This window comes from Trichechus manatus, unplaced genomic scaffold, assembly GCF_000243295.1.
Source record: "Trichechus manatus latirostris isolate Lorelei unplaced genomic scaffold, TriManLat1.0 scaffold00036, whole genome shotgun sequence".
NCBI lineage: Eukaryota > Metazoa > Chordata > Mammalia > Sirenia > Trichechidae > Trichechus > Trichechus manatus.
The window spans coordinates 17,103,026-17,119,980 of NW_004443972.1; the positions used below are offsets into that span (position 1 = coordinate 17,103,026).

General features: G+C 36.8%; 1 protein-coding gene across 1 annotated transcript in view; it reads left to right on the top strand.

Moving 5' to 3' along the window:
- PSMD14 (proteasome 26S subunit, non-ATPase 14) overlaps positions 1 to 15,577 on the top strand; it is a 119,341-nt gene extending 103,764 nt beyond the window's left edge. The window contains exons 11-12 of the mRNA XM_023730459.1: positions 10,242 to 10,304; positions 12,943 to 15,577. Of these exons, the coding sequence (XP_023586227.1) occupies positions 10,242 to 10,304; positions 12,943 to 13,041 (162 nt within the window). The 3' untranslated portion in view covers positions 13,042 to 15,577. The remainder of the gene's footprint in view (positions 1 to 10,241; positions 10,305 to 12,942) is intronic.
- The last annotated feature ends 1,378 nt before the right edge of the window (positions 15,578 to 16,955 follow it).

Here is a 16,955-nt window from a genome sequence, read left to right on the forward strand (position 1 = left end):
TTAAACTAAGGTAATTACTGTCAGGTGCCAGTAAGTTCTAAAGTGAAAGAAGATTAGAAAATAATTAAATTCCTGTGTACCAAGTTCTCAATTTTAAATCTGACTTCAGCACAGAAATACTGCTTGATTATTAATCATTTGACTTCTCTCATTACCAGACTACACCTATAGCTCTCTTATTCAAAATCTCCTAATTTATTCATGCCAGAATGTATCTGCTATTTTTTTAAATTGTGATTATATTTGATTATATATTTGTAAATGAACATACAGGTGAAAAAAATGAATTGTGAAAGAGCATTTTAAGAATGCATAGAAACATAAAAATTTTGCCTTGGTTTCAAACACATAGTCCTATACATTCTGAGCTTGTACAGTTTACTTTTCCTGTGGAAATATTGACCTACTTAACCTTAATAACCAAAGAAGTTTGAATATTTCTTTTATATGGCTATATATAAATAATGTGATTATATGATTATATTTTGGTTTCCACAGTAGCTATAGTAAAGTCTTGTGCTAGTGCAATAAGATAAGAAAAGCAAAATAAGATATAAATATTGGGGAAAATGGGCTAGATTATCATTATTTGAATATGATATGATTGCAAACATAGAAAATCCAAGGGAATAAGCTAGGAAATTTATAAGAGCTATTAGAATCAAGAATTACTAGGTAGTAACCGTACAGTTATATAGGCTGGAACCAGTTGAAAAATATAATGTAAAAGGCAAGTCAGTTCACAATAGTATTCAAATTACAAAATACTTAGGAATAAACGTTTCAAGGATTTAAAATATATAAGTGTATATAACTTTTTTGAAGAAAACTAAAACATTTGTGGATAAATTAAGACATACGTACGATGTTTCCAAATGAGTGACTCAGTATTATAAAGCTGCTGACAGTCTTCCCAAACATTATTTTAATTCCAGTAAGAATATCAATGTGAGCTTTTTAAAATTTGGTAAATTTGCAATAAAAGTATATCTGCAATAAAAATAATAATCAACATTTATGGAGTGCTTATTAAGAGTCAGATTGAGAGAACATATTTGTACCTCTTAACACAGAAAGGGCTAATATCCAAAAATTCACAATATCCAAAGACTTCCTATAAAGGTCTGAAAAAAAAACAATAATAAATTAGGCAAAAGAATTAGAAAACTCCCTGAATGAAAGGACAAATGGCATATAAACATGAAAAAAATATTCAACCTTAGTAGTCAGAAAAGAAAAATAAAATGGTAATTAGAAAATGTTTTGTTTTTTTCTTTCTTTTGAAATTTGGGGGGCAAAAACAGTTTGTGAAAAACATGCCGGTAGTGGGAGAGTAAATTGGTATAACATTTTTAGAGGCCAGTTTGATATCTTTCAATTTTTAATGCATATAACTCTTTAATCCTGCATATTCTTTTTTAAGGATTTATTATGAAAAGTAAAATTTCACAAGTATTAGAGAAATATCCACAACCTGCTGTTAGATGTAAAAAATTGAGTTGTATAACAATATGAAAAAATGCCTACCATGTTACCTTCCCTCCTTTTTTCAGAGCTGTCTCTCTCTAACTTACATATATGTCAACATGCTGAGATGACAACAGTGTCACCTTTAAGGTGGGAGATAGAGGAATTCTATACTTTGTGTATTTCCAGAATTACTTTCAGTTTTTATGTTAAGCAAGTGTTACTTCTCCATCCAATGAGTAAATATCTATGGTTGCATTTGCCCAGAATAATAATGATTTAAGTAAGATAGAAATGTGTTTCTCTTGTACTTCAAGGCCAATATGAGACTCCAGAGTCATCAGGGACCCAGGTTCCTTCTGTCTTTCTGCTCTACTTTCCTTATACTGATGTCAACCTCTAGCATGAGTCAAGATGATTTCTAGAATTTGAGCCAAACTCATCTGAGTTCAAGGTGGCAGAAAGAGAAGAAAGGGCAAAAGCAGGATACTTCCTAGCTAATTAGGTCCCTTTCAGGGTCCTTTCCATAAGTCCCACCCAGCACTTCTGATTATATTTCAGTGGCAAAACTTAGTGGAATGGCCACATCTAGCTGGGAGCAAGGCTAGGTCTTTTAGCTGGGAGCATTGCTGCCCTTACTAAAATTGGGTTGTGTTACAAAGGAAGATAGGGAGAATGGATATTAGGTAGGCAGCGAGTAGACTCCACTGTAGAACAAAATTTTTCAATAAGCTGAACTACAGTTTCTATTCATTTGTATATATGAATGCATATATATGTGCAAACATACATACATATAGACATACGCGTAAGGAGCCCGGTGGCACAATGATTGAGCGCTTGGCTGCTAACCGAAAGGTTAGTCGTTTGAACCCACCAGCCACTCAGCAGAAGAAAAGACCTGGTGATCTGCTTCTGTAAAGATTATAGCCTAGGAAATCCTGTGGGGCAGTTCTACCTTGTCACATTGGGTCGCTATGAGTGGGACTCAACTCGACGGCACACAACAACATACGTACATATATGTATATACACACAGAAATCTTTATTTGTAATTACATTTTAAAATTGGATCTCCTATAAGATTTTTAATAAACTAAGAATTTGACTCTATTATTAATTCAGGATGTGTTTTCCAAAAGTAATGATTTCCCTAATTGTTATAAATGTGGCTTCAAGGTTAATCTGCTTTTTTCCATCCCCACTACTACTACCTAATTGGTCCAGTTTCTCTAATCTTTCCAACTTGAATCCATTTTCCATGCTATAGAATGATCTTTCTAAATGCAAGTTGGCTTTGCATCAAAAGACACTATCAAGAATGTGAAAAGCAGGAAAAAAAAAAAAAAATCTTTGATCGTTACCCAGGAAAGGGAGAAGTGGGGAGAGAAAGTCACTAGATAGTAGACAAGTGTTAATGTGAAGGGAAAGACAACACACAATATAGGAAAGTCAGCACAACTTGATCAAGGCAAAGTCATAGAAGCTTCCTAGACACATCCAAACACCTTGAGGGACCAAGTTACTGGGGCTGAGGACTGAGAACCATGGTCTCGGGGGAAATCTAGGTCAACTGGCATAACATAGATCATTAAAAAGTCTTACATCTTACTTTGGTGAGCAGCGTCTGGGATCCTAAAAGTTTGCGAGCGGCCATCTAAGATACATCTCTTGGTTCCAGCATGTTCAGAGCAAAGGAGAATGAAGAAAACCAAAGGCACAAGGAAAGTATCAATCCAAAGGACTAATGGACCACGTGAACCACAGCCTCCACCAGCCTGAGCCCAGAAGAACTAGATGGTGCCTGGCTATCACCACTGATCACTTTAACAGAGATCACAATAAAGGATCCTAGACAGAGCAGGAGAAAAATGTAGAAAAAAATTCAAATTCACAACAAAAAAAACAGACTTACTGGTCTGACAGAGACTGGAGTAACCCCCGAGACTGTGGACCCCGATACCCTGCTAACTCATAACTGAAGCCACTCCCGAAGTCCACCTTTTAGCCAAAGAGCAGACAGGCCTATAAAACAAACAACATGTGAGGAGCATGCTTCTTAGTTCAATCAAGTATACAGGACCAAATGGGCAATAGCTGCCCAAAAGCAAAGACAAGAAGGCAGGAAGGGACAGGAAAACTGGACGAATGGTCATGGGGAACCCAGGGCAGAAAGGGAAGGAAGAGTGCTGACACATGGCAGGGATTGCAACCAGTGTCACAAAACAATTTGTGTATAAATTTTTGAATGAAAAACTAATTTGAACTGTAAACTGTCACCTAAAACACAATAAAATTAAAAAAAAAATGTGCAAGAACAACCCTATAGGAGAAAAAATTTGCAAATTATATGGCTGATATGGTTCTAGTATCCAGAATATATAAAGAACTCTTACAAGTCAACAACAACAACAAATGGCTAACAAGCACATGAAAAGATGTTTAACATCATTAGTCATTAGGGAAATGCAAATCAAAACCCCAATGAGATACCCACTGGGATGGCTATAATTTAAAAAAAAAATAAAGAAAAGTACAAGTGTTGGTGAGGGTATGGAGAAATTGGAACCCTTTACATTGCTGGTGGGAATGTGAAATGGTACGGCTGCTATGGAAAGCAGTTTGGGGATTCCTGAAAAGGGTAAACAGAATTACTGTAAGATCCAGCAATTCCACTCTGAAGTAAAAGAATTGAAAGCCAAGTATTCAAACAAAAACTTGCACGTGAATGTTCAAGGCACTATTCGTAATAGCCAAAGGGTGGAAACAACCCAAATATCCATCAGCAGATGAATGGATAAACAAAATGTGGTATATACATATGATGGAATATTATTCCTCTATAAGAGAATGAAATACTGATACCTGCTACAACATGGATAAACCTCAAGAATATTATGCAAAGTGAAAGAAGCTAGATACAAAAGGTCACATATTGTATGATTCCATTTATATGAAATATTCAAAATAGGTAAGACCATAGAGACAGAATGAAGGTTAGTGATTGGCTGGGGTTGGGGGAAGGAGGAATGAGTACCAGGTTTCCCTTTGGGGAGATGAAAATGTTTTAGAAATAGAGATGGTAGTTACACAACATAGTAAATGTACTAATTGCCAGTGAATTCTATACTTTAAAATTTTATGTTATGTGAATTTTACTTTAAATTAGAAAATGCAAATTGGTTCATACCACTACCTTGCTTTTTAAGAAGCCTTTGATGACTGATTTCTCATCGCCCTGGGATGAAGTCTAAACCTACATGTGATTTGGCTTTTGCTTCTTTCTGCAGTATTATCTCTTATCACTATACCAGCAATAGTGAATGAACAATTGCAGTTCTTCTGACTTACAGTGAATGTTCTTTCTTGCTTCCTGGCCTGAAGCATTCCTCCTTGGTCCTATATTCCTAACCCAATTCCTGCTTTTCATTCAGGTCTCAGCTTAACCCTTTCTCACTGTTGAGACCGTCACTAGACCAACAAATGAGGGCCACTTTATTCTCTAGTAGAACTTCATTCTTCTATCAAACTATTATTGTTTCATTTCCTATTTTTACAACTAGCCTATAAGCTCTGTGAATTCGGACGTCAGGCCTCATTTCATCTCCAGCACATTGCCGGATGTATAATAGATACTCAGTAAATATTTGTTGAATAAGTGAATGAAATGTTGCAATACTTGTATTTTTGAACCAAAAATATAATTGTATTAAGTGACCAATCATCTGTGTTAACTAGTCATTAACAAATATTAACATAACATTGTTAGCTGCTGTCAAGTCCTTCCCACCCCCGCCTCATGGTGCCATAACATTAAACTTCTAAAATTTAAAGAAATATAATGCTGTCTGCAAAGTAGCTTTCTTGTTAACCTTCAGCTATTTTCCTTCGTGGCACAGTTTGTCCCCGGTCCTTTCTTTAGGTCTGACTGGACAGAATATAGCCTCCTAGGTCACTGAGCTTTTCCTTAAGCCTCCAGTGTTCTTAGAGGCATAACTTCTCCATGATGGAGTGGGGCTGGTGATGACAGTTTACTATTTTCAGCTTGTTAAGAGGTGATTGAATTCCTTTCTTAGCACCCATTCAATCTTGTATCTCTACTTTTTCAGTTACTGTCTCTCTTCTCTTGTTTTCACTTTTTACCTTTCAACTTCTTAAGTCTCTTTACTTCCATGGCCATATACTCCCCTGGTTCCCATAACTCTTTGGTAGCTACCACTCTGCTTCCTTTGCTAGCCAGCCCCCTTTCTGTACTTCTGCCAGGAGAAGTACCAAGATTCAGCCTTGCCCCTTTGCTTTTCTGTTTTTAGACCTTTTTTTTTTTTTTTTAAATCTATTTTCATGGTTTAACCATGCTGACAATTTTCAAATTCCTTTTTTTTCTGCTTGAAATTTATTCTCTTCTTTAACCAATTCTTAGATATTTCCACTTGAATGGCCCAATTACTTCAAATGCTACTTGTTCAAAAGAGGAACAGTTTTCTCTTTATGTATCACATGATGTATTCTCCCTTGATGTATTCTCCCTTAATGTATTCTTCATGCATTCACCTTGAACTTCTCCCTCCAAGCAATCCATAAGGCAAAGTTAGGTACACTTATTTACCTGTTTCTCCCATTGCTACTTGTACAAATATGTTTCAGATCTCATAAGTTGAGATTTACAGACAAGTAAAACTCAAATATGACCTCCTTGAGATCAAGAACTGTCTTACTGAGTAGGTACTTAATAGTGATTATCAAATATGTAAAATGATGAAAATTCCACTGTTGAGGACATGCATAGAAATATACTGGAGTGTTGTAAGCTATTCCAAAAAACAAGTTCCAAAAATTCCTTATATGGTAGAAGTATTGCTGAAATTACCATATGGCACCCCAGGAGATGGTTCCTAATTTCTTCGTATGTAAAATGCAGATTACCTCACTGGGATGTTTTAAGGATTCAATAAATTAATATTTGTCAAGACATATGTATGTTAATTTTTAATCACCGATAGTAGCAGAAAATTCAGCTTTTATGCTTTTTCAGAAAGTTTTCTAATTCTTTTGTTTGTTAATTTTGCATCCCATGTATGTTTTATAAAGGCCATTTCTTTAAGCCTATCCTCTACCTCGGTAACCTATAATGTAGTTGTTTATTATATAGTCAGTATATTGACTTGATATAAAAATCAAAAACCAAAACCAAACCCATTACCATAGAGCCGATTCCCACTCATAGCGACCCTATAGGACAGAGTAGAACTGCCCGATAGGGTTTCCAAAGCTGTAATCTTTACAGGAGCAGACTGCCACATCTTTCTCCGGTGGAGCGGCTGGTGGGTTCAAACTGCTGACCTTCCAGTTAGCAGCTGAGCACTTAACCACTGCACCACCAGGGCTCCTTATAAAAATCAAGAAAGAAGCAAAATATGTTGTCTTGAAATCCACTAGCAATTATGCTGAGATTATTCAATGGTGAAAAATTAACATACGCCATTTAGCAGTTTATGTTCTATTTTTAAGCAAAAATTGCCATACAGGTGATATCCAAAAGCATTTGATTAAATGAGAGCATGGCATGTTATAGAGTAAACAAAGGTAACCGATCAAAGGAGGAGGGGTGAGGAGAAGCCCAAAGAATAGTCAGAGAAGTATAGAATGGATTAAGAGATGTGGCGTCATGAAAACAAAAGTTAAAGGAATAGAAAACAGGTGTTAAGTAGCTTTAGAAGTGTTCAGAAAGTTCAACAAAACTGAGTCTGTTGGAACTGACATGGTGGAGATCCCTAGAAGAGAGTTAAGGAAGTGCCAAGGATCCAATCCGTATTTGTTAACAGGTAAATAAAATGGTGGAATTTGAGATACACATTTTTCCATTTGAGAAACTTGACCATTATCAGAAAAAGAGAATGATGTTAATGGGTTCAGTAAAATTTTTTTTAAGTTAGGGGGTACATCTGAGGGGATTATGATCACATAACAGATCAAATTCCAAGAATTTCTTAGAACTGTGCAGACCGTGCATGATGGGATAGCCATCTGGGGGGCTTTGTTGATAAACTGTTAACAACGTTTGTGGTATGAATAGCCACAAACATTTTCAGTGCTTTTTTGTTGGTTGAGTAAACCAAAGAGCACAAATGCAAAAGCGAATTTTGACGCCAAATCACAGAAGTTGCCATAAACACAGAAGTTCCCCAGTGAGGACAATGCCTGTGCCTGAATTTCGTTTGTTTCTACTGCTATCATTTCTTAATTTTTCTTGGTGACTAGCCAGATTAGAACTGTGAATGAAGGCGAACTGGTCTTGCCCAGGTGGTAGATGAGATATAGGTAACTTAGGTAGATGGAGAAAATATTTAGGAGTTTGATATGATGATCTGGTCTATCTTAGAATGGAAGAGATATGCTTTACTCTTTTGTCATAGGGGTTTGCAACCTTAGAATATGCCTAAATCTACAGCTGCTCCTCATTTCCCAGATGGCATCTATGGCTGGGAGTACTTTTTACCATCTGCACTTCTCAAAGAGTTTGTGAACTCTCTTTTAATTATTGGAAATGGAAAAACTAATTGGTAAAGTGGCTAAATGATGTAAAAGATTTTAAAATTTTGAGTTAGAGCTTTTTCCATTCTGTTTAACCTTTTGCACAAGATCAGTGCTTTAAATGCATATTGACCTGTATCTTTGTATATCTGCCATCTTTGATATTTTCAGCACTCCACATTTACTCCCTAATAACTGTTTTGTACATGGATTGGTATTTTGAGCCAAGTTCCAAAACTCTTGCCTCCTTCCAGTACTGTACTGTTATTGGCATTTGCACAGAACAACTAATACTGAATGGTTATGGAGTAAAAACTAATGTGAATTGTTCCATTCATCTAGTATGCTTTTAAGTCGATCAAGTATTGTGTCACAATTTGTAAAAGTAATTTAGAAAGAAAAGTTTTAATGTGTTGCTAGCGTCCCCATGTATATAAAACATTTAGACAGTGGGAGAAGCAATTTCCCAGTTAGAAAATAACTTTTATAACTAGTTGAGAATAATAAGAATGACATCTGACTCTGAAAATGAACATATTCTCTGTCTAGGGGATTCTAGATTTGAAGTGTTATTAACTTTTCTTTTTTCTTTTTTCAGGTTTATGAGTCATAAATGTATTTCCTAATGATGTGTTGTAAATAAGTATCCTCTAATAATTAGTAGATACAATACTTATTCACCATTTTGTCTCTTTAGGCAGATTCTACTGGGGAAAATTCTCTAGATAGTTTGTCCATTTATAAAATTAGACACTTGCCATCTTTGCTCATTTTCAAGTTCTCTGTTTACAAAATTATTAAGAAGGTGTGAAATGCAGCCAAACTTCCCAGTTTATGGGAAATGTCTGATGATTGCCTTTCCTACATGTTCATTGTTCACACATGAAGAAATTTGGCAGCTGTGAGATTATTAAGTTTAGAGTATCCAAATCTAACCCTCACTGGAATGTTGATTTCCTGCTTTCTGCTACCACCACCTCACCTCCTTTTGTAACCATCTTTGTGGTAAGTTCTGTGGTGGTATTTCTTAAGGTTGGTGATCATAAAAATTTTCTGAGTTTTCCATTTGTCAGGAGTAAATTTATTCCATTTATGCTATAAATAAATAGCCCAGGAGTTCACCTGATGCAGTCCTATCTTCAGGCAATAACATACCCAAACTGTTAAAAAAGAGTTTCCTTAAAACACTTGTTATGTGCCTTCGATTGTGACTCATAGCAACCCTACAGGAAATGGTCAAACTGCTGCATAGGGTTTCCAAAGCTATAATATTTTCAGAATCAGATTGCTGTATTTTTTTCCCTCAGAGTGGCTGGTGGGTTCAAATTGCCAGCCTTTCGGTTAGTAGCTGAGTGCTTAAATTTAGAATTTTCAGTAAAGAGGTTTTGTGGTGGTACTGTTATTGGGGTGTAGGGGCAGTGATGGTAGCTAATCTAAATGTTGTGATTATTTCAAAATTACTCTCCTAGAGTATTTATGATCATACACATAAGAGTTTGTAGCTAACTCTAGAAATGGTAGAAAGTGATTTGTGTGTGTTGTTTTGATTAATTTGGTTTTTTTAAGTGAAGTAATTTTTTTGACGTTGGAAACTTCAAATTACTCTATTTTTTCATGGTTACTAAAGATCACTCACGTGGAATAGTGAGGTGTTTTCTGAATACATGTATTTAGGGATTTAAATATGTGAAGTTAACAGAAAAAACCATATGGTTTGTGAATTGGATCAAAAGTCAGCAGCTCTTTGATCCTTAGTGCTACTGATAGTTAAACAGGTATTGGGTATGCACAGGCTGGGTTGGCAAAAAGAGGGAAACAAAGAAATGGGAAGCTGAGGGAGAACCGTGAAAGTAGAAAGAAGAAGAAAAGACAAAACTGGACTAGTTAGTACACAGTGCCATAATCAGTTACCCCAGGTACTTCAGTCTCCGGTTTAGTCATCCCTCAGAGAACTCGTTAACGGTTTCCAGATGGTTAAACACTGCCTGTGAGTGGTCCACTTTGATATTTTCTATGCCTTTTACATATTCTTAAGTCTGTTCTCTAAATGATGGTGGTAATAGTTTTCATTACCCTAGAAGTTATTCTGAAGGTCAGCCAGATTCACTTTTACTTTAATAAATTCTTTGAATAAAAGATTCTCTGAATGAAAATTATGAGACCATTTTCTTTGGTGATTATTCTGCAGTGGGGAAAGGTAAATTTAGAATTCGAAACTTTTGTCCTTTGTGTTTCATTCACAGGCTGTAGAAGAAGAAGATAAGATGACACCTGAACAGCTGGCAATAAAGAATGTTGGCAAGCAGGTGAGGTATACTGTAATAGGTTAGCAGTCGCATAGTAACGTGCTTTGGTAGAGTTAAAACTGTTTTAGGGCCTGTATGATTTTTTTTTTCTGTCCACTTTACATTTTTCTTCTGTCATGTAAATGTGATACTAATTTTGAAAGTCACTGAATTATTTGATATTGTCAAATTGTCTTTGCCACCTATGGAAAAGTAAATCACAAATTATACCTATGAGATACTATCTTTAGTGAAAATAATTTACTAGAAGTTAGAAAACTTGTGTCCTCAGTTAATTTTTCAAGTGTTATTTTTACTATAGATCAATGAAAATAATAAAATGATAGGTTTATTTCATATGTAACAGTTTTTTTTAATGCTGTACTATGTTGTACATGTATCTATGTTGTACATAGGGTTGCTATAAGTCAGATCTGACTCCACAGCACCTAACAAAAACAATACATTTTATCAACGTATAGGCAGCAATATGTAGGTAATATTCCTGAGAAAACTTAGAGCTCTGTAGAGTTATACTGAGTAAAGAGAAAGGGTTTTAAGGATTTGCTCTTTCACTTTTTTGAGATGAAATGTATATATTTAGTCCCTATTATCTGAGAATGGGGGGAGCACATCAACCAATTAAAGGAATCTACAGATTAATTAGACTGTTTTTAAAGAATGTTGATTACATTTTTTTCTTTTCATGGAACATGGTTATCATATTGCTGATGTTGGCAGAATCCTGATATTTCCGATGCAAGACACTAAGCTGTCTTTGCTTTCATCCATCCTACCATATGCTCTGATCCCATCACATCTCACAAGCTATGTAGGTTTGGGCCAGGACCATTCTTGGATGGAAAATCTCTAAGAATCACCCAGCTGCCACAAGAAGTAATGTAGATAACTGAGGGAAGTGTGTTACCAATTCACTATAAAATCAATTACTCCAACAGAGCAGTAGGGGCAAAGTTCTGACTTAAATATGAATTTCACTATATTCTTAGTATTATAGTTTAAAAACGGCAGCCAAAAAAAAAGGAGGTGAAATGTAGTTTATGTTATTCTCTCATCTTAGGTGATATGGTCACTTTTGTCTTTTTCCACTACTTATTTTAATCTAATATATAATATCAGATCACTAACTCTGTTATTAACTTTTGAACTTGATAGAATTCAGCAACTGTTTTTTTAATAAGTGGCTCATAAAGCTATATAGTTTATTGATAAACAACTCATATACAAATTGATTTTTTTTAAAAAAAACAATTTCTGAATATGATACACATTTAAGCCTTTCTAATAATAAAAATGTTTTTCTCTTAAACTTCCACAACTCTTCTTCTTTACATTATTATTTGGTTATTTGCTGGATTTTGTATATTAATGCAGATTTTATTTAACAATAGCAAATAAAAGGACTAAATTATAATACAAGAAAATTAAAAAATATATACTTGACAGAGTTTAATAATTATCAAAATAATTTTTTTAAATATAGTACATTACTGGCTTGTCCTGCTGTATGGCAAAAGTAAAAATGTCTGTAACTGAATAGCTAATATCTTTTTCTCCTGTCAGTCTCTTTCACCTAATATGCCCTAAGGCTTATTTCTGAAATAAAGAAAATTTAATTTTTGTATGTGTGTGGTCTAGTCACTTCAAATTATTTGTAGCATACTGTATATCTGGGTTGTTTAAAGAAATCAATGTATTTAAATTGTGATGTAGAAGAGCACAACCAAGAAATAATTCCAGTGATAAACATTTATTTAAAGTGGGGTCTTGAGTATTTTAACAATACTCATAAGAAAATACTGTTTTAATTGAAAGTTTTGTATTGTGTACAGTATGTATCTCCTGTTTCAAAGCTTTCAAATTCAGCTGAAATAAGTGCATTCAGCCTTAAACGTAATTAAATTCCTTACTACAATAAAGTTTTAAGCCTCATTTTTAACTCGATTATTTCAAAAATAGACTTGATTAGGTTTAAGGTAAAGGACTGCACCTATATAATTTTCTATATTTCTTCAGAATACCTGTGTGAAACATTTATTCTTAACATTCTAGAATTAATTTAAATTTTCTGAGCACAATTAATGATTTATGATCCAAGGATTTTTTCTGAATAATTTAAAGCAGTATTCCTGGAATATTAAAATTATATAGAATCCTGATTTCTACAAGATGTAGAGGAAGTGAGGAGAATTCACAATGAATTTTTAACTATTGATATATCTTCATTAAGTAAAGTACCCCTCAGCCATTCAATACTTGTGAATGGCAGGGAATACACACATGTACTCAAGCATATACACATATATGTATGCACGTACTTTTTTTTTTTAGCCAGATCATTGTGGTTGTATAGAATTCCTTGTTACTCTTTATAGTCTCTGGTACAGAGTCATAGCATTGATTGTGTACATCAATCTTCCCTTGTGTAATCAGTTATTTTATCAGATATATAACTTTTTAATGATTCAGAAACCCTAAGACTATAACAGTATACTAGGAAAGTTAAAGTTGTCAAACATATATAAATTTCAGTCTGACTTTCTTTACCAATTTCATCAACTACTTAAAAAAAAAAATCTAAGTAATGTATCTACTAGTAATATGGTTCTTTTTCTTTCTTTTTTTTTTTTTCTTTTAGGATCCCAAACGTCATTTGGAGGAACATGTGGATGTACTTATGACTTCAAATATTGTCCAGTGTTTAGCAGCTATGTTGGATACTGTCGTATTTAAATAAAGCAACATAAAAAGCTGTTAGTGATACTTTCAGTGTATATTCCTCTATTGTTCCTAATGCTGAAAATCAAGGGACCTCTGAAGGTGTATTTGGTTAAATGTAAGACATCTGGCATCATTTGCAGCACTGTAACACCTTCAGTCTCAGTTGTGCAATTACTTCTGTTTCTTTAGTCAGGGTCTTTGCAGATTCCAAAGTTGTATAAGAATACATCAAAGTGGACAAATTTTGTTAAGTTCCCATTTCATATTTGAAGAAATCAGTAGCGCAAATATATTTTGATTGTTGCTTACAAAATAAAATACATTTACAATCTATGTCTCCCGAGGTCTTTTTGGCACTGGGTGAAATTGACAGAATAAAATTTGACAGTGCTACAGAAATCTCACACAAAGATGTTTCCCTTTGCATTTTAAGATCTTATAACACATAAAACATCACGGTGATAAAACTTCACAAATTTAAAATGGTTACCATTAATGAGTGGCTACCTCATTAGTGAGTAACGCAGAAACAGTGTTGACATATTTTATTAAAAGTATTTGTCATAAATTAATATATGCTTAATATCTTGTTAATATCTTTCAGGATCTCAGAGGAGTATATGTAACTAAAAAAAAAAGGGCAATTTCAATTTATATTTTTTAGTATTTTAAAAGAATACGTTCCAGTAACAGTCTTGAGATTGTCTGGGAGTTGGCTGCTGCAAACTCCACTAGACTTTCAGCTAAGATAGCCATAGGAGGTATATAATATGTCATTAATGCAAAATGAGAAAAGTAGCCATAATGTCAGTTTAATATATAAGCAATAATTTTGTTACTGTTTTCTCTCATTCTTTCCCAAGTAAACTTAGAAGGTACTCAGTTTTCTAATAGGAAAAAAATTTGGCTAATGACAGTTTCCACAGACAACTCGCTTCTAAGTAACTACGCCAGTTAATACTTGTGGTATAGCACCGTACTGGGAACACCAAGGGAGTATGGCAAACAATATGGACCCAAGTAAACATTTAATTCTAGTCTGCACCCTTCTTTTGAAAATATGGTGAGAATGTTTCTAAGGCTTCATTAGAGGAAGTTCTGCTTTTTTTTTTTTTTTTAAGAGACTTAGAATTTAGACTTAACCTATTAGACGTTGTATGAATGATATGATAGACCAAATTACTGCCCTGCTTGAACAATTCAAGGTTCTTACTGGTTGTCTAATGAAAAGGTACCAGAAACTGAAAGTGGAAATGGCTTAAATTCCCAGTATGTTCAACAGTGTCTTTTTTATCGAATAAGGTATTCTGAGCATTTCTTCTTTTAAATATAGTGATAGATTGATACACTTTATTTAGGACATGTAATTAATATTAATGTAAATTGTCAGAATTACAACAGCTAACCACATACCATTAAAATCTAAGTGGAAGCTAGTGGAAAGTTTTGGTTTTTTGTTTGTTTTGCTGAATTTAAACTAGTGTGCAGGTTAATTATTTATTTTGATGCATGATTTTTCCGTTTATAAATTAAGGCTCTGTATCTTATTTCACAGATACTGTTGATTACAGCTGGTCAATATTTTTTCATAAAATCCCCTCAGAAGAAGGCGCCAGTAATCCAAAGGCTATTCTCAACATTCAGATTGAAAGGTGGTTTTGTTTTTTTCCACTTAGTCCCCGGAAAATATCTCATGACTGAATATAGCAACAGCAAAGTTTGTGCAGACCCTGTCCTTTGCCCTTATTTGATGGCCTCATCTTCCTGGACTCCCCACAGCCACAGACCATTTTCTTCCACTTGGCTCGTGTTGGAGACATTACCAGTTTCAGAACCTTATCAAACTCCCTCCAAGCAAAAACCTACATTTTCTGTGTAGATTTGAATTCGATCAACATCAGGATGCTCTAAGAGGTGGTTCAGTGAATACCTTTGTCTCTTGGGATATACAGCTATTTTAGCAGCAGCCTGATGCCCCAGGCCCAGTTAGGTAGTGAAACAACTTGGTTAATCACAAACTTAGTAAGCTGGTGTGTGTGTGTGTGTATGTGAGCATATCTGTTTATCCATCCACCACGCAGAGATAAAGCAGCACAAGAACCAAAACTCCTACTTACCTGTAGTGCAGAAATGTCCCTGCTTTGCTCTCAGACTAGTATGGGGCACTGAAAGCTCTACCCTCAGTATTCAAAGCATGATCTGCCTGGCCCAGCAGCATCTGGGTCTTCTGGGAGCTTCTTATATATACAAAGTGAAGTCCCGCCCGAGACCAACAGAATCAGAATCTGAATTTTAACAAGATCCTGGGATAGTTTGTATGCCCCGCTCCATAGAAGTAAGGCTCAAGGGCAGGCATGTTGGTCCTGAGGAAAGCCTTAGTTTTCCTTCTTCAGCACCTAGATGAATCTCAACTGATCTGTCTATATAAATTCAAGGTTTAGCCTATATGTGAGGAACCAGAGAATTTGGTATTGATAATCCAAAGTGGGCAGAGTGCACATTTATCTCCCAATATAATTCCTTAAAAGCTCTTGAGGAAGGTACCCTCTACCCCTTTTCTACCCTTCATACCTTATTTCATTTTAGCATTTTTTTTTTTTTAAGTCAGTTCAGGGTGGCAGAAATGGCAAAGCCTCAAAAACCCTAGACAGAGTCTGGCCCTCTTGCTACACACTTCAGGTTCTCTTTCCCATTAGGATCGAAGAAGTGTACTTTCCAGAAGCAGTGGAGAGAGGCTCTCAGGAGCAGAAAAGCTAATGATCCAAGAAGGAAGCGGGGAAAAGTGGCCAAAATAGGGCCAAAGCCCCTCATGAGGAGATTTGGCAGTGGAAACTAAAGGGCAGAAAAATGAATCAAATAGTGTCATACTCTCCCCTCCCCCACATCCCAACGCCTCAACATCTTAGGCTCTGCTTGTTTATGAAGCTTTCTGGCCAGGAGCTGAGGTTTGCTTTCGAAAGGGAAAACGGGTCTGGCTTTATTTTTCTCCCAGAAAACTGTCTCGGCTTGAGTCTGGGACATCTGGTCATCAACCTGTCCCGTCCAACGCCTCCCGCCCTGGGCCTTGCTTGCGGCGCCCTGCTGGAGGCCGCAGCTGGTGCCCGCCTCGGGGGTGCGATCTGAACTGAGCGCTGACTGTTGGGTCCACCGAGGCACCCCTCTAAAGATGCACTATAGCGGCTAAGCTGCGAGGCGCCAGATCGTGTCTGGTTAATCCCTCTCGGCCAGTGCCCAGGACCCACCCAATGCCCCCAGTGCTGTCGCCACTGAGGGAGCTGTCCCGGCCTGGGGAGGGCGGACGCGCTGACTTGAAGGCAGAGGCTCCACCCGGCCAAGGTGCCAGGCCGCGCCTCCCGCCCAGGAAGAGTCGGTACCCCTGAGGTCTGTGCCAGGCGCCGCTCGCGCTGCGCTCCCTTAGTCTCCCGGGTGGCGGCTTCCTCTCGAGCTCGTCTGGGTGCTGGGGATCGCACTCTCGGGCCACTAGCAGACATTAGACAATGAGCCAGAAGCGGGCGCGCGCAGGCGGGCCTGGGTCGTGGCACCTGGCGCGGTGGGGTGGGGTGGAGCGGAAGGTGGCCTTTCCCGCCCGGCCGAGCCCAGCAGCGCCCGGCGCGGAGCCCGCCTGCCTGTCCTCCAGCTTGCGGGACCAAGCTGGCTTCCAGGCGGCACTCCTCCACCTCCTCCTCCTCCTCCTCCTCCTCTTTCCTGCGCTGCTCCGCGACCGGAAAAGCCACGGAAGGGCAGGTTGGCGGGTGCTGGGCCACGGGAAGCAGCTTTGTGGTCGCTCTTGGCCCTCTGGTCCAGGCCGAGAGCTGGGCTCCTCTGTAGAGTCAGTACTGGGACATGTCTCTTCTCCCTACACCTCAGGGTTGCTCTGAGCCTCGTGCTACTTATTTGTGCCAATATCTTTTTACATTGGTTCTATTCTCT